Below are 27,471 nucleotides of genomic sequence, written 5' to 3' on the forward strand. Positions count from 1 at the left end.
AATTTTTCATGCTCGCACAAAGCACATTGAGGTGCATTACCACTATGTCAAGGAGAGGCTCTCAGCAGGAGAGATTAGCCTGGCTTATGTGCCAACACAGGACAATCTTGTAGATCTTTTCACAAAGGCATTGTCTCGTGAGAAGTTCGAAGCTTTTCGCAAAGCTTTGGGCTTACTCCCCTTTGTGGACCAATCATGTCCTTAGGGCATGTCACTTCCCTTTACTCTGTGTGCCAGCTGTCGTTCACCGCATCACTCCAGGGGGGATTTGTTACCATATACATGTGGTAGTGATGTGTGTGAACACACTTAGGACAGTCGATGCATTTTTTCCCTCACTAGGAGGTTCCCCCCCATGCATATACGCCCATCACTATAGGGCTAACTTATCTTTCCATTGCACCCTAAGTAATGCACTCTCTGTTGTGTGCCTTGAGATTCCTTTGTCTTCTCCAAGCTGTATGTGTTTTGTTGCAACCCTAATTCCAACATTTTGCTTGACGTCCAATCTCCTCGAGCTCCCACCCTCACTTCGCTGCCCTCAACACTATATGGCACGGGTAGATTCAAATGGGATCAAGGGTGGAGGTGAAAATGGTGAGGTGTGTGCATTGTGGGCTGTGTGATCAGACGGCCCGAATTTACCAGAACGCGCGGCCCGAATTTACCTATTGGCCTGAATCTACTAGCTGGCCCGCATTTACATATGTGGCATTGAAATGCATATACTTTAGTGAACGCATGCGGCATGGTGGTTAGAGCACATGCATTGCACGGGGGAGGTCGAGGGTTCGAGGCTCAAGGTGCAAATCTGGATTTACCTACTGGTCCGAACTTACTAGCTGACCCGAATTTACTTTTTGCCTTGAATTTATGCGACTGTCCGAATTTACAATAATGTATTTGACGATTGAATGATCCGTTGATCCCATTTGAAAACGCGCATGCCAAATAGTGCGGAGGCTTCGCTGCCATAAATCTTTTTTAAAATTTTTTATAGCTATTTGATGTGAAGCATTAGCTAATTGATTACGGGATCGCTCCCACACACCCACACCTGTGCGTCGTAGGGGTTAACCTTAGTGGGCATGCTTAGGCCTCTATCACACAAGGACGAATGGACATGGTAGTGTATGACTTGGACCAATGAAAACACATGCTACTCACGAAGCCAGTCACACACGATCGGGGACAACGCGCCTTGCAACTGAGTGGCAGCCAGGTCATGGTCGCACCCTCCAAGTTCATGGGCAATTCCCCCGAGCCGTCCTGCTCACCCCCAAGCAAGGATACGAGCAGCCTATTGGCTGAAATTTTGCAGGAGAGTCTCTTGGCTTCCGCCTTGTGTGACCTTTGTGCTTGGACAGCCGTTCTCGTTTTGAAAAGGTTTTATAGAGCTCCAGGTAATGCATGACCGCTGGCCGTGTGTGACAGGGGCCTTATTGCCCCTTGCCTTAACCACTAGGCCAACCTCCAACACTAAAGGGCACGGATGGAGAGAGATGGGATCCGCGATGGGGGTTAAAAGGGGGAATCTCGAGGCAAATGGAGGGTGGAAAAAAATAGGCGCCCGTCTCGCAGGCACGAAGACTCGAACCCTCGCCATCGTCGTGAGAGCCCAATGCACTAACCGCTACGCCCGCGAGACGGACATGTTGGAAAGGGGGAAATGGGAAAACCACCAACACACTCAGTGAATGCTGCTCTATAGCCTAGTGACTTCACAGCACCCCTATCCCCTAGCAAACACACACCTTGATACACAATGTGGAATCCACAACTATCCCTGCCTTTTCCCGACCGGCCTCGACTACAGACACAGACCATAGATTTGCAATTCAACATCGACTGATATGCACACACTTGCAAGATCCCTAATATGCAAAATTCCCTTACAAATTGGCATCCTCTTGGCATACAATACTTCCCGACATTATACACTCTTACATCTTATACCAAAAGCACACGTGTATAGCATACTCCACTCGACACAAAAAACAAGAGAGAAATGTGGCGGATCTTTAAAGCAGACACTTGAATTCCAAAGAGAGAGAGTATGCCGACTAAATTGGCTACAATCCGAGAATGGAGAATGGGCAATCTTCTTTAGAAAACACCTTCCTGGCTCCCTTGCACACCTTGCAAAGGTTACCCCCTTCTTGATGCTCGCACAATCTAGAGAGAGAGAAAAAATTGAATGCCCTTCTTGGTAGGGGGTGACCTCCCCTTCTCTACTGCAATATGGCGCCCCGCCTTATTGCGCTATCCAGCCACGCTCTCGTGGCCAACCCTTCAAATGGTGCTCCTTCTCTGGTTCATAGCCCTGAAGACTGCAACCCAATACCAAGCTTACTCCAACTCATGCCGTTCTTCTGCACACCCAGCACTGCCAACCTGCAGCACCCGACCCTCTCCTTGCTTTTGCAGCATCCTTCACCTTGCACCATTCATGGTGCACCTTCCTCTGCAACCCCCTCTGTAAGCCTCTCCAATCTGCATAGCCTCCTTAAGCCTGCACTGCCAACTCGCACCTCGTACAAGTCTAGGCATGGCTCAACCTCGGCCCTTGAAAAGTCTGCAAGCTTCCTTGGTAATGCCCCTCTCTGATCAGAGACCGCCCCCCTGATGGCAACTCCTGCTCACCTCAAGGCGCTTTTTACCCAAAGCCAACCTGCCCTCTCTTGACCTTCCAAACCGCATGCCCATTGCCCCCTCGAGTCGCCCCTCCTTCTTCTGCTCTAGGCTAGCGCACCACCTCCTCTTCTTTGTGCATGCAGGCCACCAAGTGGTGCTTCTTTCCCCATGAACTACAACCCGCCACCTCCTTGAACTGCAGCTCGTTGTTTTTTTTTAATTAATAGCTTTAAAAAACTTTGGGTGTCATGGCCCCATTTCACACGCCAACTCATGTCACACCTTCGAATGCCTCCTTCAAACTCGAGCATCGATCTCTTTGATACTTAGTCCCTGAGATGGTCACATAGTAGGCTCCTCGGCAATAGCTCTCGATCGTCGAGATGTAGTAAACTTGACTTCAAGCACATAAAAAGATTTGAGCTCGTCGAACTTGAGCAACCATTCTTCACACATGATGGCACGATCTAATGGGGAAACCCATCAAACTATATCATCCTTAAGTTCCATTTAATAAAGCTTGAAGACACCCTTGGCCTGTTAAGTACCTCATTTGGTATACATATCCGAATAGCATCAGGTGTACACATCATCAATTTCCTGCTCAAGCACTTTGCTACTTGCTTGTGAACCTCCATGTACCGGCTTTTGAACTCTCCCTGGGCCGACCAAATCTGGCTGCACCAACGTTGACATGTGGACAAACCATAAAATGATAAATAAATTTAGGCAGGCTCCCTTCTTGTCCAAGTTTACTTTTTCGTGTTTTAGCTTACTCTGTCCATCTTACAGCTGCACGTCTCCCGATCCCCTTTAGCTGTAGATCCCACCGCTTGGGCTTTATTAAATTGCGCATGCCCTTTAGTGTTGAGTGCCCATTAAATGCAGGCCATCGTGAAACGAGCAGCGAGCACGTTCCATGCGTGCATGACTAGCGACCCCACTATTGTCTGCAGAAGAGTAAGAAGTAGTGACGATGAGCAAGCAAGAGGAGAATCGTCGCAGAGCACAGGACGCCAAGTGTTTGAACCATGGACATGGCGACTCATTGCAGAAGGGTTTTGGTTACTGGTTGCACAGGCCATCTGGGCTCTTGGCTCGTTTTGCGTCTCCTGGAGCAGGGATATGTGGTCCGTGCTTCTGTGATCGACCCTGGTATGCTCTGTCCCTCCTCCTCTCCGTTCTTCCTTGTACGTCTGCTATCCACGTTGTGCTCTCAAATTTTCGACTATCTGTGAGCTTTTGTTCTAGCGGCCCGCACGTGCTAGTTCAGTCTTTTTGAACAAAATTTGCCTGTATTTTTTGAGTTCCGGCATCGGGGATTCTTACATAAACCAGGCATATGCTGCACGAAGTATCGAGTGACATCTTGCAAACTAGTAATCAAGCAAGATGTACTTAGTGCTCCTCTAGTTTGATTATGCTAGCTGCATCTGCATCGTCATAAGTCGAAACTGGTCTCTCATGTAGATCCACTACAAATCAGCCTGCATTGGTATGTCAATGCAGGACATCTTTGCTCTCTGTATGGTTTTTTGCGGCTGTGTTTTTTTGCAGTCCAAGTTTAGTATTGCTCCTGTGGCATTGATAGTATTCAGTTTGTGATGCTGTTTACATGAGTGCAGAGGACAAGCAAGATTTACACCCGCTTCTTGGCCTTCCTCCATTTCTGACAACCGAGCGGCTCGAAATTGTGAAAGCCGACCTCCGGGTTGTAGGAGACTATGATAACATTGTCAAAGGATGTGAGGGTGTTTTCCATTTGGCCTGTCCAACCAACTTTATTGTGGAGGATCCACAGGTATGCTTCAACCTACACTTATGAGTCAAGTGAGAAAAATTGAGACATTTACACAAGCAAAACGTGTGAACTATGTTAATGTTTCTTTCAAACCCGCAACATCTTTCTTTTTACATGATCATGCACGTCTCTTGATTTCGTTTCTTGAGATAGTTTTCTTCAAAGGTTTTGTAATAGTATCTCTATGTTCTCCTTCCTGTATGAGGATACATATCATGAATTGTTGTTTACTTGTACCTTGGTCTTTTTTTTAAACAGAAAGATGTGATTGATCCAGCTGTTCAAGGAACCTTGAATGTCCTGAATGCTTGCATTAAATCTTCTTCAGTTAAGCGAGTGGTACACGTGTCTTCGGCTGCGGCTATTCGGTTTTCAGGGAAGGATGTTGCAGAACAAGTTTTCGACGAGTCTTGTTGGACAGATGTGGATTTCTGCATGGACAAAAAACCGCCTGGCTGGGTAAGTACTTTCATCCATCTGGCTGGATAATGCTTTTCATTCTTGAAATTGCTAATGGCTGTGAACTTTGTGATGATGCGACCAGAAAGTCCTTTTTCCTAGTTGGTTAAATCTCCTCCTTGTTAAGATGCATGCTCATACAATCTTGCAGATTTGTAGGATAATTGAACTGTTTCCTTGTATTTTACTTGTTTGTCTTGTCATTTCTTTGTATTGGATTGTCATTTGATTTTCATGTGAAGGAAGTGGACTGCTCAGTTTCTGAAATACTGGTACTTTTCCCTGAACAAATCCGTCTCTTTAAAGGGGCACGTGTTTTCTTTAAATGCAGGGAATCATAGCCTACCATGTGAATCTGAAACCGCGTAAGATATCTAGTGTGTGAATCTGAAACTGTGTAAGACATCTACCATCTACTTTTCCCCATTTATGGTTGTGTCATGTTTCAGAAGCTAGTAAACAGCCATCTGAAGGATTGGAAGACACGAAGTACTGTATAGGATTATTTTTTTCACACCTAACACACGGTGTTAACATTTCTATCCTCCTAAACAAAGAATAGGGAAAGATATGGAGGAAAGGAACATGATTATGCTGATGAAAAAACTGCAAGAGTGGGCTGAACCAAGGAGAAGGAAAGGATCGAGGAAATGATGTTTATTGAGAAGTTCGACTGAAGATGGACAACAGTGGTGTGGATATATATGTTATGCAGATTTGGAACATAATTTTGTCCCCAAGTAGGTCTGATTTGGTGGCCATTGAAGTAGAATATAGCGTTTAATCGAAATTAGCTACCCATGACTGATTCAAGTTTTCCAACTCCTCTTGAGCATAGTGTTGCCCTTGTGTTGTTTGAGCCAAGAAGTACTTGGTGATGCAATTGAGTTTGTTGGCTCTCTAACATTGTTTGCGTTTGGCCTTAGGTTTGTGATGTGGTTGATTTGAGGTGTTTTAAGTATGTTTTGTCTTTGCCTTTGGAAGCCTTGATGCATATTGTTGCCTTGATCTTTAGTTAGTCAATAATGGGAAACCCTTGCACCATTCTTAGTATTTCTTTCGGCGTTTGTGGTGCAGCCATATTTTGTGGCCAAGACGCTAGCAGAGAGAGCTGCAGTGGACTTTGCTAAGAATCACAATCTGGACGTGGTGGTTGTCAATCCCGGAATTGTCAATGGACCCTTTCTAAATTCTTTCATTCCTAATAGTGTGAAGGATTGTCTAGCTCTTATAACAGGTAAAACTAACATCTTTTGTTGGTGAAGTGTGTCATCATCTCTTGCACTTGTGTTCGCATTGTGTAGTGTAATTCCTTCTTATCTGCCTACCATCATGTAGCTGATTTGCTCTATTGGGAATGCCCCTAAGCAGGTGAGGTGTTCAAATTGCCATTCTTGATGCGGATGTCATACGTCCATACAGACGATATCGCCCGTGCTTTTCTTTTTCTGTATGAGAAAGCTGAAGCGAGCGGTCGCTATATCTGTTCTTCTGTCGATGCCTCCATCTCAGAGGTGGTCCATATTCTCTCTTCTCGCCATCCAGAGTTCCAGATCCCCACAGAGTAAGTTGGTCTGCGCTTTCTGTTCTGCTAAATAGCTGGTAACCTTAGTTTTATGATGAGTACAAAGTGATACTTTTAAACTCCGTGAAATCTGCATATTGTTTTGATGTTTACAAACCTGTTTTGAGGCTAGGTTTTAGGAGGCCATAGTTTTTAGGAGGCCATGCATTTTATTTCTGTCTGGTCATCACCTTTGCTGGTGTGTTTTCGTGCGTATATATGAGAGCACATATATCTATGGTGTCATTTGAGGATGTTGAGAGTATTGAGCCCATGAGTAGGTATGTTTTCTCGTTAAAAACCATTATGAATCTGCTTTCTTAGGTGAATTGGGGCTTTTCCTCAATTGATCTCATGTCTTCTCACTTTTCTGTTAAACACATGGCCGGAGATTTTTTGCCAAGTAACATTGTTTTGCTCCTCTATCACAGTCTTGCCTACCTTGGAGAGCCTATCATACATTATTTTGACTCCTCGAGGCTAAAGAAGCTTGGCTTTCAATACAAGTATACTCTTGAAGACATGTTTGATGATGCCATCAGGTGCTGCATGGATAAAGGGTTGCTAGAAAATATGGGAACCAAACCCCTTCAAGCTCAATAGGAAGGTGATGCCCTACATCATAGCATCACTGTTTGCAACCATACAGTATTCTTGCTTATGCCTTATACTTCTGAAAGTGTCGTAAAATTTGAGCTAATGTTAATTAGTTTACAGCATATACTCTTCAACTCAAAATCTAGGCAGGATTTTTCTTTTCCTCTTGCTCTCAATCTGCATGTTTGATTTAGCTGGCACACTTCTCCCCAACCATTGCATCATAGCATGCAAAGAATTATCCTCTCAAGTAACCTCTTGATTCATTGTACTGCTCGAGTGCAATCCCACCTCCAAATCTTGAAATTTTCCTCAATTATAAGGTAGGAAAAGGTACAAAATCCCAAGGAAGCTAGTGTAGAATCCTTCACAGATGGTCATTTTAACTCCAATATGTTGGTTATCCAAGTTTTTTTAAAAAGCAAATTTTCTCGAGCATTTATTCTTCTGATGCTAGAATCAATCCAATGTCATCTTCTAGTGCTGAAGGTGTAGTGAAATGCAGTTTTAACAGTTTTGTGTATGAAAAATTTGAGTGTTCTTTGTTGATATGTGTTGGGCCAAGTGAAGGTATCAAAACGCTCGACCCTCTTAAAGCATCGTAATGCTACAGTCTACCAATGTCATAACTGTTGATTCTTTTCCACTTATCGTCCATCTTCCTTATTCTTTTACAAGATAATGGCATAGTGTTAGCAAATGTGAGCTATGACTTTGTCAAGGTCCAGGGTTGCAGGGGAGGTGATCGCAGCCCTCCATTGCTCCATTCCTGGGCGGAATTTCTGCCAGCAGCAGACAGATGAACGCCATCTAAGCCGTCAGAATACACTCAGTCCATGTCCAGTCAGTGGATGACAATGCAGCCCTTGTCATGCAGCCATAGCTTGCCACCTCAGCTGTGGATCTCTATCATGCAATGATTACTTTGATACTACCAAAGCTCATCACTTCAGCAGCTGGAATTTTCTATATGCTATAAAGCTGGGTCTGTGGCCCTGCTCCCCTGGACACTTGACTAGAGGGAAAGGTCCCCTTTCCTCCATAACGCATGCTCCTAGCCTGGCTCTTGGCCTCTGTTGGTTGGTCACATGCATTATGGGGAAAAGGTTCTCCTTCTGGGGAAAATTCCGAAGGACCTTCTTCGGATCTTTCCCTGCCCCTTCAGACAAGTAAAGTGGGCAAAAGAAACGGTGAACTGGCTGCTTGAGGTGTAAAGCAAGGCGGGAAAAGGAACGGCAGGCTGCAATATGACGATGAGAGCCACCGTTCTCTCTCTCTCTCTCTCTCTCTCTCTCTCTCTCTCTCTCTCTCTCTTTCCATCCATTGCTCTCACTGCTCCAGCAAATTGCTGTGCATCAGCAGTAGGCTATAGTTCGTAAGGTATCCAAGGAATGATATATATTGCTTTCTGACAGCCTGTTCTCCATGGGCTGGACATGAAGGTTAACCTCCGAGGTTATTTATGACCTTGAAACATATAATTTAACATCCGCTCTTAATTCAAAGATTTCAGTCAAAAACAAAAAAAACCATGTGATAATCTATACATGTAATGACAGGCAATGACTAAGCATAGATTTGTAACAATATTACCCAAGGAAGATGAATACAACATTGAGTGAGAGAGAGAGAGAGAACTTAAAAAAAAATGTTGAAGTAAAAATGAAAGGGCAGAGAAACACCTATTTTATATGAATACAAAAGGTCTTTTGATTTTCCATCTTCATTTGTCTTTTGACTTTCTAGCCTCATTCGTCTTTTGGCTTCCCATCCTTATGTGTCTTTCATTTTGTAAATTAATCTTTCACTTATGGACTTGATATGTTTTGAAAGCATTTTTATTTTCTTGAGACTGGGGAAACTTTATGGTGTGAAGATAAGCCACATGCAAAGGTGCATGCGATTGAACGTCGTCGTGCGTCATCTCTCTCTCTCTCTCTCTCTCTCTCTCTCTCTCTCGTGCGCGTGCACACACACACCCACATAGTCGTGCATAATCTTCTCTTTTCTTCTCTCACTATAATGCTATCATAATTTGTAGCCTTTGGACGATAAAATAGATTACATTAATATATCAATGCTTTATCAAAATTACTACATGGTATCATTCGCTTAGGTTGTGTTCCTCTCGTTGTGCCTAATAGTCCTCATATGCTTTTTATAGTCATACAGAAACATGCCTAATCTTTTTATGTATTATTAATTATTATATTGTTATAATACTACATTTTGCATTAGAAGTTCACACTTCTCGCCTCGATACTCTTTGATCAAAATGAAAGGATACGACGGTTGGCGGAGCAACACCAACAGGCATCAACACTAGCAAGCGGATTCAATAAACCAACTAAGAATTCTAAACCCTTTTATTTTTTGGTTTTGATTTAATAAAACACAGACACTAACGCATACGTCTTGTGTTGCGCAGTGCGTCTTCAAAATTATAAGCAATATGTAAACTCGATCGGCTCATGAACACCAATTATCGCTCTTGGGCGATATATATGCAAATGTTTCTCGTGCATGAAGAACTGTGGGATGTGGATGCCACCACTTTATGTCTGGCTCCTGTAATTCCACTCCTAGGTGCTCATGAGTCTCTTCACTTCTCCCTCGTGCCCTCATAGTCTCCCCCTCGTCGTCTCCTTCCCCCCCGTGGGCCTCCCCTCTCTCCCCTCCGTTCTATTATGGATAAGGGATACATACATTTAATACTCTAAGTGCTCAAATGGTCATTTATGCCGATCGGCAAATGTGTATTCATTTTGAGCATTGTAGAATCTATAAATAAAATATGTGCAAGAGGAAAATGTTCACTCTTGCACGGGAGAGATTGCACCCAACGTTCGTCTTATTCTTCTCTCTTCTCCTCTTTTCTCTCTTGCCGTGTTGGTGTGACACTCCGCTCTAGGAGGCACATTTGCACGTGCTCTTCTGTCTCTCACGCGCTCTATTGCTCTCTGTTGGCGTGCATCTTCTATTCTGTGCTCACGGTATTTGCTAGGTATGCAGATTTGTTTGTTTTATGGGTTGTAGTATGTTGTTTTTGCTGTTTTGCAGGGCTCTCCGTGCATTCGTTTGTAGCGGTGGTATCATAGCTTTGGAGGAGACCTTGGAATCACAATTACTACTTGGGAAGCACATAGATCAACAAGAAATGGGATGCAAAGAATATAGCTAAGTTCCTTTTTCTTAATTTTGTGTGTTAATTTTACTCTTCTAGGGTGAAAATATTTCTTATATGTGTACTTAAGAGAAAATTACTAGCATTTTTTTCCCCTCTCCGCTAAAGAAAGATTGCGTAGCTACATAATTGGTGTACAATGTCGAGCACCATTGGTATGTTTAAGCATCATAGACATTGTATATTGATTCAGGTATGTAGTCGATCTTGGATGATTGATGTGATAGCGTAACCAAGCATAACACGTGTTTAGAAGAGACTTAATAAGCGAGAGTAGTCGTGACATGATATTTTAGGACTTGGAAACGCTCTTTTGACCTAGTTCAAAGAAAGAAGGAGAAATAGAGAAGGTATTTTTTTAAAGACATCAGACAACGATATCAAAAGAAGCTTCCTTGATTGATTTGATGAGTTTTGAATTCATGACTTGTTATTCGAGAATATCGAGGGAATCAATATTGAGTGGGAGAAGAAGGTTTGGGCAACTCTAAGAGAGCTCGAAGCCCTAGAACTTAAACCCCACTGGATAACCCATCTATCGCACTCGGATGAACCCCATCGTGCAACTTACGACTTGAAAGCTCTGAAAGATTTAAGAAAAAATAAAAACTCTGTTGAAATCTTAGCGGCATGACCAGTAATAGAAGCTCGGCAGTCAATAACGAAGAAGGGAGGGAGAGATCATGAGAGCATCGCATAGCGCATTAGGTGGGGTTGTGGTTGAAGGTCACGTATGTTGCAAGCCTGGCCATTAACGCTCACTACCACATGTCACAACAACAATTACCTGACGTTAGCGACTACTGGTTGGTAGCCATATGAAGCCTCAACAATTGCCTTATTGCAGTTATGTTTGTAGCGTCCGCAACTGGACTTTCACGACCTCACTCTAAGTGTTGCGTTGTCAAATAGTTGATGCATGTAGTTGTCCACCACAAGCCGACAAGAGTCACCAACCAGGATGTTGGCGGCCACAATTATCCAACACAACCCACCGATTACCTGTGCATGGCGGCCCTAATCACATAGTTTCTACCTCATCTCTTTCTCTCCACTCTCTCATGTACTACAAGAGCTCGCTTAAATTTTGACATCAAATTACTGGCGTCAATGGTGGGCATCGGTATATGTATAGGTAAAGTTAGAGGGAGATCAAGTTTTTTTAAAAAAATAATTTTTGAATTTCTGACGCTTATATCGGCGTCTGTATCCGTGTCTATATCGAGGACTATATCGACGCCTATACCAATGCTTATACCGACGTCTGTACCGGTACCTATACCGACAGACCCTGCAAAAAATAGAACCATGGATCTTTCTTTGTGCACTTTCCTCATTTTTTCCGCCTCTTCTCTTGCCCTCCTCCTCCTCACTTGCTACAGATTTGCTGTTCAACGACTTGCCGGAGGTGAGATTCTCGCTCGTGGATACTTCTCAGCATCAAGGTGAGATTCTTTTCAAGTTTACTTGTAGGTTTGTGTAATTTAGTATGTATATGTGTAACATAGCGCATGTGCGTTTTTACAGGTTTGAAGACGTTTTTAAGACTCTTTCTTGTTCAAATAGACCGCATGTAAGTGCTCAAAAATTCTATGCAATTTTATTTTAAAATTATATTGTATTGACAAAACAAAACTTCATGCATGAAGCTTTCAATGCTTTCAATGTTTATGTAATTTTATTTTGAAATTATGCTTTCGAGAACGTTCTCACTACCATCATCATCATCATCATGCGATTGAGATTTAGGCTATATGTTTAAGTTAGATTTAGGTTTATGTTATATATTAGGTTACGTTTAGGTTATATGTAAAGTTATGTTAGGTTAAGTTATAAGTTAGGTTAGGTTATAGGTTATGTTAGTTAGAGCTAACGACAAATAGTAGAATACTGCAAACGAACTTCGAAAATGACTCGTGTATTTCAGAAAACGCAAATGAACTCCGGTTAGGGTAGGTTATAGGTTATTTGTTGGGTTAGGTTAGGTTAGGTTATAAGTTAGGTTAGGTCATAGGTTGAGTTAGCTAGTGAAAAATAGTAAAAAAAACGCAAACGGATTTTGAAAATGACTCGTGTACTTACAAAAACGCAAACGGATTTCGGTTAGGTTAGGTTATGTTAGGTTATAAGTTAAATTAGGTTATAGGTTATGTTATGTTATGTTTAGGTTATGGGTTCGGTTATAGGTTAAGTTAGAGTTAGCGACAAATAATAGAAAAAACGCAAACGAACTTCGAAAATGACTCGTGTACTTCAAAAAACGTAAATGGACTTTGGTTATGTTAGGTTCATATTATAAGTTATAAGTTAAGTTAGGTTATGTATTATGCTAGATTAGGTTATAGATTAGATTATGCTAGGATATGGTTAGGTTTAGGTTATACGTTAGGTTAGAGCTAGCGGCAAATAGTGAAAAGAACGCAAACGGACTTCGAAAATGATTCGTGTACTTATTAAAACGCAAATAGACTTCGGTTAGGTTAGGTTTAGGTTATATGTTAGGTTATAGGTTATGTTAAGTTAAGTTATGTTATGTTATAGATTAGGTTTAGGTTATAGGTTAGGTTAGAGCTAGTAGCAAATAGTAAAAAAATCGCAAACAAACTTCGAAAATGATTCATGTACTTCCAAAAACACAAATGAACTTCGGTTAGATTTAGGTTATAGGTTATATGTTAGATTATAGATTAGGTTATAAGTTATAGGTTAGGTTATGTTATAGGTTATAGGATAGGTTAGGTTATATATTATGTTAAATTATAGGTTATGTTAGATTATATATTAAGTTAAGTTATATGTTTTCGTCCGAGTTACGACCAGTTGATATTGTGCTAATTCTTTCTATCTTTTGTGGTACGTATGCCTTATCAACTACCTTTTCTTTTGTGCTAATTTTTCCAATTTAACGCTTCTCTTAGTGCTAGGCTTCATTATGGCTGAGTCTGCCCTTGATCTCCGGAGTCATGACAGAAACTCAGCACGCTGAACTTTGTGTTGATGTATGCTCATGTGTGTGTGCGTGTGGTGTGTGTTGTGTTTCGGAGCATATGTTTGTACCTAGTTCTACACCCACTATTGGGCACTGACGACGTTAGTGGGGATGTCGTGGTATTTAGTCAATACTATGCATGATGGAGCTGATGGTTATATTGTCTCGTGGGTGACTACCATGAGTCTATACCTTGCACTTTTCTTCAAGGGTGAATCTGGGTATATCCTGGATTCATCTAGGTATATAAGTTATATGTTTGGTTAGAGCTAGCGATAAATAGTAAAATAAACGCAAACAGACTTCGAAAATGACCTGTATACTTCAAAAAACGCAAACGGATGTCGGTTAGGTTAGGTCAAGGTTATATATTAGGTTACGTTAGGTTATATATTATAAGTTATGTTAGATTAGGTTTAGATTATATGTTAGGTTAGGTTAGAGCTAGCGGCAAACAGTAAAAAAAAACGCAAACGAACTTCGAAAAAGATTCGTGTACTTAAAAAAACGCAAGCGGACTTTGGTTAAGTTAGGTTTTAGGTTAAGTTATATGCTAGGTTATAGGTTAGGTTATATGTTATATGTTAGGTTAAGTTATAGATTATGTTAAGTTATAGATTATGTTAAGTTAGGTTAAAGCGCGACAAATAGTAAAAAAAACACAAACGGACTTCGGAAATGACTCGTGTACTTCAAAAACGCAAACAGACTTCGAATAAGCTAGGTTATAGGTTAGGTCTAAGTTATAGGTTATGCTAGATTAGGTTAGGTTATAGGTTAGGTTAGAGCTAGCGACAAATAGTAGAAAAAATGCAAACGAATTTCGAAATTGACTCGTGTACTTCAAAAAACGCAAACAAACTTTAATAAACGAAGTAAAATAACGCAATTGGATTTCAAAAGCGCACACAAACTTCAAAAGCGTTAATATATAGTCATTGATCAATAAAGACGACATTATTATCCTATGGTTTTAATCTCCGTGCACCTCTAGACCGAAGTGTGCAGAGGTCGAACATGGTTAGAGAACGTGAGGTTGTTAGAGCTAGCGGTAAATAGTTAAAAAAACACAAACGAATTTCAAAAATGAATTGTGTACTTCGAAACACAAATGGATTTTGATAAACGAAGTAAAATAACACCGTCGAACTTCAAAAGCGCACAAAGACTTCAAAAAACCTAATATAAAGTCATTGATCGATAAAGTCGAGATTATTACCTTGTGGTTCTAATCTCCGTGCACCTCTACATCGAGGTGTGCGGGGATCAGGCATGGCTAGAGAATGTGAATTTATCATGTATTGTCATGTAGTTAGTAGCGTGTAGTTATAATAAGAGTGATTTAATTATTTGTTGCATCATTGGTAGATAAAGTATCAACAATAGGATGACGTGTCCTTGTGCGCATTGCAAACATAAGATCTTTCAAAAATGAAAAATCTGCGATCAACATATACTCAATAACGATCTCTTTTTCATAGAGCAACTACAAGACCTGCGCTATCGATCTCATGGTCCAGAGATAATAGATCAATCTCCGTAAGTAGATATTGCTCCAACTTCATATCAAAGAAGACGATTTTCAAACAATATCAATGGACTGAGTCCTCTCAATCAATACTTAATGTGGCATTTCAAGAAGTAGAGATGGAGCAATTGTTATACGCGTTCTTTGACATGGATCCCATAATTGAAAACATAGAAGACGACAACATTCAAGGCAATACTGTGAATCAACCTTAGTCATCCCATCCATATTGACGGCATGATAGCAACGATAAAGAGGGCAAGATGATGCAAACTCTTGCACGTACAACGCTTTACAATGGTGCAAAAATCTCAATTCTTCGTACCGTTTTGACAATACTTAATTTGCAGTCTGTCTACGGGTGGTCTGACTCCTCCCTTACAAAGCTTTTGAGATAAATAAATTGTATCCTAAGCATGATAAAGTGCAAATTAGAGTTCAATAATGTGATCAAAGGGTTGACTTATTCATGTAACGACAAGTTGCTCAACGAGCAAATCTTGCCGGAAGGGAATCACATGCTCCCTATCCATCCAGCCGCTAAAAAGCTTCTTACTAATTTGGGATTGGATTATTACAAAAAATACATGCATGTTTTAATGATTGTTTACTTTTTCGTAATGAGTATGCAAATTTGGTACAGTGTCCCAATTGTGGATCAAACAGGTATAGAGGACACACAAGGAAAATATATTCCTGCAAAGGTTCTTCGACGCTTTTCTATCATTCCAAGAATAAAGAGCATGGATATTCATGTGCAAGTCTATAGCCGCTTTGATGACATGGCACTCAAATACTAGATCGACAGATGATTTAATGCGGGTACCTACTGACTCTCGTGCATGGAAGCACATAGAGAGAAGTTGACCTATATTTAAGAATGAGCCTTGATGTATCCGCTTTGGTCTGGCAATGGATGGAGTAAATCCATTTGAATTACGAAGTTCGTCATGGAGCACGTGGCCTATTTGTTTGGTTAATTATAATCTTCCACCATGACTAGCTATCAAGAAGGGCTATCTATTTTTGTCACTAATCGTCCTAGGAAAGTACAAAGCAAAGAACATGGACGTCTATCTGACATCACTTATAGAAGAGCTCCAAATCTTGTGGACATGAATCGATGTGTTTGATATATCCAAACCAATCGGATGACGAAATGTACATGTGGAAGGCATTCTCATGTGGACCATGCACGATTGGCCAGGCTTTGATGAGTCTTCAGGTAAGTGCCTTTGAAACCCTTACATACATGTTATTCCTGGCTATGCCAACGCTTTTATGTTTAATTTTGTGATATTTTAGGCTTGAGTTACTTGTGTAATCATGCATGTCCGAAATGTGGTCCTCGGCTTGGCTTCCGTCTCCTCGTTGGAAAGCCTTGAAACCATTAGTAAGATTCTAATGTTGCAATGCGACAAAAGATCATCAGTATTAAACATCATGGAAAACCAATCACCTTGTAAGTTCGACTGACAAACCACCATGTCACATAACCTTGTTTTGATACTTTGTTTGTGAGTGATTTCTTTAATTGGTAAACGCTTTGTTTGAGAATATTGTTTAAAATCCTTTGAACTTGTTGGCTATTAATTGAATAAATTTGGATTTAGAGAGTCTCTACCCATTGTCATGATTGTTTGTACAGTTGGATAAGAGTCACAACCAACCCGAGTGTAACACTAAGACATGAGTTAAGTGGACCAAACATATGCAAACATGGCATGCATCACTGAAAGGGAGTGATTAAAAAAATAGTGGAGAGGAGAGATTTCATGCCACTTGGAATGAAAAGAATTTCTATTTTTCATGAATTCCCGTACTAGAGTTATCTACTGATTAATCATCTACTCGATCCAGAGATGCCTTGAATGTGGACTACGAAGGTCAACGTCAAGGTGTCAGGAGACGAGTCGCAGGGACAAGGCATCCTTAGGAAGATGGACATCACAATGCGAGAAAAGATTATGAGATTTTGCCTTCTCAACTCAGAAATCATGCAAAAGTGGCTAGAGAGATACGAAGGGAAAAAACAACAACGCTTGATTGATCGCCTGCAATTCAAGCGTAATTGTGCTACTACAAACCTTCCTTTTTCAGATCATCTTCAGAAATTGCTAGACTTTTCAAATGGACAGTGGTTAGATGTGACAATTTCAGAGGCAAAGAAGAATGGAGTGTTGATTATTGAAGAGGAAGAGGAGATGTCAAGGGACTGCGATTGACATGTAAATTTTCACAACTTCCTTTTTGAGCTCCATATGATGACATTACTTTAATAACTTTAAGTCTATCTCAATTTTGTGGCTACAGTATCACAAATACAGAGCTTTGTGATCGCATGGGAAACACTTTAGAGGCAACGGATAGACGAACAAAGGGTCATCTTCGACAGTGGTGTTAGGGTAAGCTTCATCCAAGAAAGTAGGAGTAGTGTCAGGGATGAGAACACAGAGACTAGCCAACTTGATTACTTTGGCTACATTAAAGACATCTTGAAGGTTAGTTTTGAAAAGTTTATTATTTTTATCTTTGATGTCATGTGGTTTAAAGTTATTACCAATGGCCCTAATGCAATTGTACACAAAGACAAGCGTGGATTGATTCAAGTGAACTTTAGGCGGGTGGACAGATACGCGGGTTATGTTCGTACTTCCGTAGCATTGTGGACTTCGTACTTCTGCAACATTGTGGACAAGTTGTATTCACACTAGATCCACTATGGAGAGAAGATGATGAAAATGATTTGTCTAAACCGCGTTGGCTCTATGTTGTTCAAGTTGCTCCATGAAGTAAGCAAGTGTGTGAAGGATTGGACATTGAGGTTGAAGAGCTAATTCATGAACAAAGTGCAGGACCGACGGATGATATACGTTTCGATTTTGAGCTGGAGGTTAGTGATGAGCATATGCTTGAACCTAGAGATGAGCTTTCAAATATTGAAGCTGATGCGGAGAGCGACCAAGAAGTGGAGTTTGATGACGAAGATGCAGAAGTACAGATTGAGATAGACATCTTTGGTGCATCAGATCTCATAGAAGATGAGAGATTAACTACTGATTTTTGCTAGGGACTCTTTTGTAAAACTCTTTTTATTAGTTTATAATGCTGGATAGATTCATTGAGTTGTGTTGTAGCTTCGTTTTTTTATTATTCGTATTGATTAAGCGTTTATTTTGTAAACTAACGTTTTTTATCTGTGTTATTTGTGTACATATTCTCCTAGTCTAAGTTTTCGTGTCAATCCGACCGGCATGTCATCCGAGCAGATGGGCTCCTTTTTGACACAGTTCACACCAGAGCATATTAGTTACGCACAAAAACTTTGGACAACTGGTTTCTCTAGACCTACTACGACCACCCCTACGCCTAGGATTAGTTTGTCTCCTACACCGATTGGCCCAACACCTCAGCCGAGTGTGTCCCCTACACCGACGGGTGGTTCATCCTCGAGATGAGGTAGACGTCGTTCTGGAGGCGGTGGTTGTTGTGGTAGAGGTTCTATCTATGCATCCACACCACCGAGAGAGCGTCCACCACTCTCTTTAGTAGATAGTTAACCGATTGGTATACCACATACACCTTGGGGATCACGAGCATGATCCTAGCAAGGTGTATAAGAGCAGGGATGGGGTTGTTCTGGAAGATAGGGTCGGAAAGGTCATGTGACAGAGGATTCAACAGCTTTGTACAGTTCAGTTTGGCGACTCTGTGATGGAGATTTGACATAATCAAGATGATGAAAGAAAGAGTTATATCGTCTAGGCCATTCACAGAGAGTACAGGCCGACAGAGGGGTACGATCCAGTTTTGAATGATTGGATTTTGGACGTGGCGAAGGCCACAATGTCATACCGTCGGTCAAAGGCAAGAGACAGGTATAAGGACGGTAGTCCAAAGCCGACATGGCTAGACGTAGAGGAGTGGGTGGGGATTGCACGAGAGATACAAGACAATCTTGACAGAATTCAACAGCAGAGAGATGCAATCAGAGCACGTTTGGAGTCTGCTAGAGCGTCACATCTCTCTGCTGCTGAAATCTGTCAGGATTGTCTTGTGTCTCTCGTGCAATCTCCGTCCACTCCTCTGCGTCCAACCATGCCGGCTTTGGACTATCGTCCTTGTACTTGTCTCTCGCCTCTGATCGACGATGTGACATTGTGGCCTTCGGCATGTCCAAAATCCAGTCATTCGAGACTGAATTATATCCCTCTGCCGGCCTGTAGTCTTGTGAATGGCCTCGGCGATGTAACTCTTTTTTTCATCATCTTGATTATCCCAAATCTCCATCACAGAGTGACAAATTGAATTATACAGAGCTATCAAATCCTCTGTCGCATGGCCTTTCCGACCCTATCTGCCACAACAGCTCCATCCCTGCTCTGATACACCTTGCTAGGATCATGCTCGTGTGATCTCCAAGGTGTACGTGGTGTGACAATCGGTGAACTATCTACTGAAGAGTGGTGGACGCTCTCTCGGTGGTGTGAACGCATAGGTAGAACCACTACCCACAACAACCACCGCCTCCAGAACGACGCCTACCTCATCTCGAGGATGAACCACCCGTCGGTGTAGGGGGCACACTCGTCTGAGGTGTGGGGCCGGTTGGTGTAGGCGGCACACTAATCCTAGGCGTAGGAGCGACCGTAGTAGGTCCAGAGAACTAGTTGTCCAAAGGTTCCGTGCGTAACTAATCTGCTATGGTGTGAGATGTGTCAAAAAGGAGCCCATCTGCTCGGGTGACATGCCGGCTGGAGTGACAGGAAAACTAAAACTAGGAGAGTATGTATCATCGTCATCGACTATGGCTTCAGATACACAAATAACACAGATAAAATACGTTAGTTTAGAAAAGAAACGCTTAATCAATACAAATAACCAAAAAACGAAGCTGCAACACAACTCAATGAATCTATTTAGTATTATAGACTAATAAAAAGAGTTTTACAGAAGAGTTCCTAGCAAAAATCAGTAGTTAATCTCTCATCTTCATCAGTAGTTAATCTCTCATCTTTCTGGTACACCAAAGTTGTCTATCTCAATGTGTACCTCTACATCTTCGTCATCAAACTCCACTTCTTCGTCGCTCTCCGCATCATCTTCAGTACTTGAAAGCTCATCTCTAGGTTCAAGCATATGCTCACCATCGACCTCCAGCTCAAAATGCATACTCATATCATCTGTCCGCCCTGCACTTTATTCATGAATTAGCTCTTCGACCTCAACTTTCAATACTTCATATAATTGCTTGCTCCATGGAGCAACTTGAACAACATAGAGCCAGTGCGATTTAGACAGATCATTTTCATCATTTTCTCTCTATAGTGGATCTAGTGTGAACACAACTTGTTCACAATGTTACGGAAGTACGAATGTAGCCCGTGCTGTTGAGGGATATGTGTTCGAAACGTCAACCGGGTAGGCACGGGGCCTCTGGCTGTGAGAGGTGTGAAAGAGAGAGAACGAGAATAATAGATGCGTATGGCTTTGGCAATCCTCGTAATCTTCAATTTATCAATTCAAGCTTTCAGTACAATATAATCGGTAGCCAAGGCGGACTGTTAGCAGCACCAACACTTGGATTAAATGGTCAATAGGAGTTTAAGCTCCCTTTACAGATTAATCAGGCCGTTAATGACATCAGGATTTAATAAGATGATTAATTAATCTTCAGATTGATGACGGTGAAGAAAATTTTTGTGTGTCGCTTACTTGCTTCAACTGTCCCTTAGATTCTGCAAATCTACTTCTGCTTCAATTTCTGTGCTTTGATTTCCCTCCCTTTAATCATGCCTTGCAAGACTTGGGCTTCATTCCTTCCTCCGCATGCTTTGCAATCCCTCGAACTTCATGCTGTTACCCTGTTGAAGAGAGAGAGAGAGAGAGAGAGAGAGAGAGAGAGAGAGAGAGAGAGAGAGAGAGAGAGAGAGAGAGTATTGACTTCCTGCTTACTTATGTCTAAAAACGAGAGAGAGAGCTCTCTCCTTCCTTGCTTCTCTCTTCTCCCACCTTCCTTGGCTATGTCCAAGAGCCAGATTGAGAGAGAGAGAAAGCACTTCCTTGCCGTGGTTTCACGTTTTCCTCCTCACTTTGTTATTCGTTCCTTGTAACAACTCCCTCCTCATGCTTTTGTTTCCTCCCCCTCTCCTTGCTTATGCACGAGAGAGAGAGAGAGAGAGAGAGAGAGAGAGAGAGAGAGAGAGAGAGAGAGAGAGAGAGTCGCTTGTTTAGCTTCGAGAATGTGAGAGAACTGCTTGTTCCTTGCTCTCTTCTGATCATGCCATAAAACCCACTTCCCCTTTCATTCCTACCCTCATCACGTTTTTGCCCTTGCCTTATGTCCTCCTTGGTTACCTCCTCCCGCTCGCCTTGTTCCCGCTTTTTCCTCTCAAAACTCTTCTATATATGGCTTAAAAAAAAAACTCTTCTCTCGGATTGTCACGGCGGTGTGACAACCCGCCTGTGACATGGAAGGGCCGGTCATGACCTGCACAAAAAGTGAAGCCGTCAATACCGAAGAGGGTCGCCCAAGCCTGAGCATCAGTTTTTGCATCTAGGCCGTCGTAATTCGAGCATCAAAGCCCCTTGCGCGAGCCTCTCCACCTCCCTCCATGCTGTCTGCTCATTGTCGGCCGCCTTTCTTTCTAATACTTTCCCATTGTCCACACTGTTTAATTTCTTTGGGTGGCCCTAAGGCCCCTTGCCTTGGGTAGCCTTTGATCCTTTGCTCCATTAAGGCACCACATTTAACATGCGTATCGACCAAAGCATTGCCATGCACAACATCTTTCTCCAGCAGCCCCTGTCGAGCAATCTCATCATGAATTATCTCTCCCATCTCAATCTCTTTGGATAGTGTCTCATGCCCTCAAGATTCAAGTAGAGGTGATTGCATCTGACAAAAGACCTTCCATTGGAATGATAGGAAAGTGTCAAAGAACCTTTCCAGGGATAAATTTTTCTTGTGTGTCCTCTCTATGTCTGTTTGATCCACAATTGGGACACTGTTCCAAATTTGCATACTCATTGCAAAAAATAAACAATCATTAGAACATGCATATATTTTGTGGATTACATATATTTTGTGATAATCCAAGCCGAAATTAGTAAAAAGCTTTTTAGCGGCTGGACGGACAGGGACATGTGATTCCCTTTCGGCAAGATTTTCTCGTTGAGAAACTTGTCGTTAATGAACAAGTCAACCCCTTGATCACATTATTGAAATGTAATTTGCACTTTATCATGCTATGATACAATTTATTTACCTGAAAAGCTCTGTGATGGAGGCGCAGACTGCAAATTAAGCATTACCAATGCGATACGGAGAACTGAGATTTTCACACCATTGTAAAGCGACATATGTGCAAGAGATTGCATCATCTCGTTCTCTTTATCGTTGCTATGATGCTGTCGATATGGACGGGATGATTGAGGTCAATTCTCAAGATTGCTTTGAATGTTGTTGTCTTCTATGTTTTCAATGATGGGATCCATGTCAAAGAATGTGTCTAACATTTGCTCCATCTCTACTTCTTGAAATGTCACATCAGGTATTGGTTGGGAGGACTTAGTCGATGGTTGTTCATTTGAAAATCGTATTCTTTGGGATGAAGTTGGAGCAATATCTACTTGCGAAGGTTGATCTATTATCTCTGGACCATGAGATTGAGAACGCAGGTCTTGTAGTTGCTCTATAAAAAAGAGACCGTTATTGTATATGTGCTAGTCGCAGATTTTTCATTTTCAAAAGATCTGATGCTTGTAATGCACACAAAGACCCGCCATCCTATCGTCCATACTTTATCTACCAATGATGCAACAAATAATTAAATCACTCTTGTTATAACTACACACTACTAACTACATGATAATATATGACAACCTCACATTCTCTAGCCATGTCCGATCCCCGCACACCACGGTCTAGAGGTGCACGGAGATTGGGACCACTCGTCTTTATTGGCCAATGACTATATGTTAGGGTTTTTGTAGTCTTTGTGTGCTTCTGAAGTCCGATTGTGTTGTTTTACTTCATTCATCAAAGTCCGTTTGTGTTTTGAAGTAACAAGTTTTCGTAGTCTGTTTGCATTTTTTCAACTATTTGCCGCTAGCTCTAACAACCTCCCATTTTCTAGCCATGACTGCTCCTCGCACACTTCAGTCTAGAGGTGTACGGAGATTAGGATTATAGGGTAATAATCTCGTATTTATTGATCAATGACTATATATTAGGGGTTTTGAGTTTTGTGTACGCTTTTGAAGTCTAATTGCGTTATTTTACTTCATTTATCAAAGTCTGTTTCCATTTTTTGAAGTACACGAGTCATTTCCGAAGTCTGTTTGTGTTTTCTCTAACATTTACAGTTAGCTCTAACTTAACTATAAGCTAAACCTAACCTATAACCTATAACCTAAACCTAACCTAAACGAAGTCTGTTTGCGTTTTTTGAAATAGACGAGTCATTTTCGAAGTCCGTTTGCGTTTTTTTACTATTTGTCGCTAGTTCTATTCTAACCTATAACCTAAATCTAACCTAATCTATAACGTAACTTAAATTATAACCTATAACTTAACCTATAACCTAACTTAACTGAAGTCCGTTTGCGTTTTTTGAAGTACAATGAGTCATTTTCGAAGTGCAATTGCATTTTTTCTACTATTTTTTGCTAGCTCTAATTTAACCTATAACCTTAACCTAACATAACTTAAACTAACCTAACCTATAACCTAAACCTAACATAACCAAAGTCCGTTTACATTTTGTGAAGTACACGAGTCATTTTCAAAGTCCGTTTGCATTTTTTCTATTGTTTGCCGCTAGCTCTAACCCAACCCATAAATAACCTAACCTATAACCTAAACTTAATCTATGACTAACCTAGTCTAACTTATAACTTAACTTAACTTATAACCTATAACTTAACCTAACCTAACCTATAACCTAAACGTAACCTATTACCTAACATAATCAAAGTTTGTTTGCGTTTTTTGAAGTACACGAGTCATTTTCAAAATTCGTTTGCATTTTTTCTACTATTTGTCGCTAGCTCTAACCTATAACCTAACCTAACTTATAACTTATAACATTAACCTAACCTAATCTATAACTTAATCTAATCGAAGTACGTTTGTATTTTTTGAAGTGCACGAGTCATTTTCGAAGTCCATTTACGTTTTTTCTACTATTTGTCATTGGCTCTAATCTAATCTATAGCTTAACTTAACTTAATCTATAACTTAACTTAACCGAAGTCCGTTTGCATTTTTTGAAGTACACGAGTCATTTTCGAAGTTTATTTATGTTTTTCTTACTATTTGTCGTTAGCTCTAACCTAAAATATAACATAACCTAATCTATAATCTAAACTTAACTTAACCTAACCTAACCTATAACTTATAACTTAATGTAACCTAATCTATAACCTAAACCTAACCGAAGTCTGTTTGCGTTTTTTGAAATACACAATTATTTTCGAAGTCCATTTGCGTTTTTTCTACTATTTTTTGTTAGCTCTAACCCAACCTATAATCTAACCTAAACGTAATCTATAACCTAACCTAACCTAACTGATAATCTATAACGTAACTTAATCTATAACTTAACCTAGCTGAAGTCTGTTTGCATTTTTTGAAGTACATGAGTCATTTTCAAAGTTCGGTCGCATTTTTCTTACTATTTTTCGCTAGCTCTAATTTAACCTAACTTATAACTTAACCTAATCTAACCTATAACTTAACTTATAACTTAAACTTAACCTAACCTAGCCTATAACCTAAACCTAAACCTAACTTAAAGTTATAACCTAAACCTCAATCGCATGATAATGATGAGATGGTAGCGAGAATGTTCTCCAAAGCATAATTTTAAAATAAAATTGCATAAAAATTTGAAGCAGTCAAAGCTTCATGCATGAAGTTTTATTTTGTTAATTCAATATAATTTTTTAAAAAAATTGTATAAAACTTTAAACCACTCCACTCACATGCGGCCTATTTGAGCAAGAAAGAGTCTTGAAAACGTTTTCAAACTTATAAAGACATGCATATACACGCTATGTTACATACACATACACTAAATTACATAAACCTACAAGAAAACTTGAAAAGAATCTCACCTTGATGACGAGGAGTAGTCCACGAGCAAGAATCTCACCTCCGGCAAGTCATTGGGCAACAGATTTGCAGTAAGAGAGGAAGAGGAGGGCAAGAGAAGAGGCAAAAAAATGAGGAAATGCGCAGAGAAAGACTCGCGATTCTGTTTTTTACAGGGTCTGCTTGTATAGATGCCGATATAGACGCCAGTATGAGCACTAGTATAGGTGCTAGAAGAGTCCTCGATTTAAACGCGATACAGACGCCGATATAAGCGTCAAAAATTCAAAAATTAAAATTTTTAAAAACTTGATCTCCCTCCAGATTTACCTACACATATTATGACGTTGACCATTGACGCCAGTATCTGACGTTAGAATTTAAGCGAGCTCTTGTAGTGTGCACTTAGTCAGGTGATTGTAACGCTACAAGGTTATACAATCAAGGGCTACTTTTCTTTTAGTGTATGCTAAATTATTGAATCAAGTTCTTTGTATCTGTTAAACAAGCATGAATGGGCGAGACTCTAGCAATGTTGTTATGGTCTTAAGATCATACTCATCATGCTACATTATCTAGGTCAAATCGGAGAGAATAATATTTAGTCTCGCTAATCTTTGATCTCTAAAATTATTGATCATTTCTCTAAGTATTCATTAGCTCATTATAATAAGAATATTAGCTTACTATCATATCCATGCATATGCAAACTACTCACGGGTACACAGTCCCTCTCTCTTGCTACTCTCTCTATATCTCTGTGTGCAAAATCTCCAACACTGCAGGGTTTCAGCGTTTTAAACCTCGACCCCTCTTACGGCAAGACAATAGGATAATCAGTCATTAAACACGCATCTTGTTGATGATAGGCAACCTCCCATTCAAGAGAAGATCATCATATTAGAAGGCATAATCAAGGATGGCTTTGTGAGCATTTTCTTCCCACTCGATCACTTTAGGAATTTGAAATTTCTATAAGTAGAGACTACTTTATTTTTTTGCTCGAACATATTTTTCTTTTTCTTAGTTATTCACTCTAGATATCAAGATGGCCCGGTGAATGATAGTACCTTGTGACTAACTTTGTATTTTTTACCGAGTAGTTGAGTGCAAAGCTCATGTAGTACTGTGGTGGACGATAAATAAACAAACCACCTATTTTTGAAGTGAGGTGGCACTATCATAAATATCTTGCACTATTTTCACTTTAGTATCATTCTCTCTTGGAGCTGCTAAATATAAAAACAGTTGTTGATAGGACAATCACGCTTCTAATGTATTGTGTTTACATTTAAGAGAATGGGTATTCAAGGAATTCATTTATGAATGCACTAATAAACATGGCCTTTAATAAAAATATAAGAACTTACTATTGAGGAAAATTAATCGAAATATTAGATGGCTAACTTGTGTGATGATTAACCTTAATAACTCATCATCATCTGCACTTTGTATTAACAAGATTCATACATGAGCAACACTATTTTCATTCTAGGGATTTGAAACTTATCCCAGCACACTAGTTGAGACAATGTACATTGTTATGGCAAGGATCATATGGATTGAATTGAACTAGAATGACAAAAATTCTACACATGTTAGAGCTCCTACGCTTGAAGAGGGCATGACTCTCCGCTCCACACCTTGTTATGGAAACTTATGGTTATTGACACATGTATTAGAGTGCTTATGTCTTGTGAGGCAAGACTCTTCGCTTTGCAATAATGTTATGAAAAATTATGGATGTCGATATATGTGTTCTAGAGTGCTTACACCTAGTACGATAGGACTCTCCATGGTTACATTATATGTGGAACTGGCCCACCATATTTGGTATGGATTGATATGAAAGGATATGATAAATTGGTATGGAAAGTTGGACGGGTGACAGATGATGGTCTATTTGGAACAACATTTCTGACCAATGTTGCACTTCGCACTTATGCACCTTTCCGTCATTTATGCAATCCCATATACCATTTAATGTTGCACGTTTTTTCACTTTTAGATTGCTTCCTACTAATCCTTGTTACTCTTTTGGTTTTTAGTTACTCATTGTGCTATGCAGTCATGTACCTAGCATCTTGTACCTCGCACTCGACTCCACCACTTATGTACCTCGCGAAAACGGAGGGTAGTTGCTTTTCAATCTCGGAGTATCTTATGAATAAGGGATATGTACATTTAATACTCAAGTGCTCATTAGGAGCTATGGTCATTTATGCCGGCCAACCAATGTGTATTCATTTCGAGCATTGAAGAATCTATAAATAAAATATGTGCAAGAGAAAAATATTTACTCTTGGACGAGGGGAGATTGCACCCACAAGCGTCCGTCTTATTCTTCTCTCTTCTCTTTTATCTCTTGCCGTGTCGGTGTGGTATACCACTCTAGGAGGCGCATCTGCACGTGCTCTTCTGCTCTGTCACGCACTCTATCTCTCTATGTTGGTGTACGACTTCTAATCTGTCTCATGATATTTGCTAGATATGCGGATTTGTTTGTTTTATGGGTTGCAGGATGTTTTTTTAAAACTATTTTGTAGGGCTATCCGTGCTTCCGTGTGTAGCACGTTCCCTCTCTTTGTTTTGCATGCATATCGATCTAGGCACCAGCAA

The 27,471-nt window shown here is 40.6% G+C and overlaps 2 protein-coding genes across 3 annotated transcripts; both read left to right on the plus strand.

Annotated features, from left to right (window-relative positions):
* Nucleotides 1-3,547: 3,547 nt before the first annotated feature.
* LOC147456201 (dihydroflavonol 4-reductase-like) lies at nucleotides 3,548-27,181 on the plus strand. 2 transcript variants are annotated; one of them, XM_086514742.1, is made up of 7 exons: nucleotides 3,548-3,789; nucleotides 4,260-4,435; nucleotides 4,694-4,894; nucleotides 5,972-6,131; nucleotides 6,266-6,458; nucleotides 6,890-7,065; nucleotides 26,921-27,181. In XM_086514742.1, the coding sequence occupies exons 1-6, from the start codon at nucleotides 3,666-3,668 to the stop codon at nucleotides 7,059-7,061; spliced, it is 1,026 nt and encodes a 341-aa protein (XP_086370868.1). In that variant the 5' UTR covers nucleotides 3,548-3,665; the 3' UTR covers nucleotides 7,062-7,065; nucleotides 26,921-27,181. The 2 variants fall into 2 exon arrangements, with proteins under 2 accessions (XP_086370868.1, XP_086370867.1); XM_086514741.1 differs by lacking the exon at nucleotides 26,921-27,181 and having other exon boundaries at nucleotides 3,549-3,789; nucleotides 6,890-7,493.
* On the plus strand, nucleotides 10,119-27,181 carry LOC147456202 (uncharacterized). Its single transcript, XM_086514743.1, has 3 exons — nucleotides 10,119-11,684; nucleotides 11,767-11,812; nucleotides 26,901-27,181. The coding sequence occupies exons 1-3, from the start codon at nucleotides 11,350-11,352 to the stop codon at nucleotides 26,988-26,990; spliced, it is 471 nt and encodes a 156-aa protein (XP_086370869.1). The 5' UTR covers nucleotides 10,119-11,349; the 3' UTR covers nucleotides 26,991-27,181.
* Nucleotides 27,182-27,471: the final 290 nt, after the last annotated feature.

Source organism: Adiantum capillus-veneris, chromosome 6, assembly GCF_014529385.1.
Source record: "Adiantum capillus-veneris isolate H3 chromosome 6, ASM1452938v2, whole genome shotgun sequence".
Lineage (NCBI taxonomy): Eukaryota > Viridiplantae > Streptophyta > Polypodiopsida > Polypodiales > Pteridaceae > Adiantum > Adiantum capillus-veneris.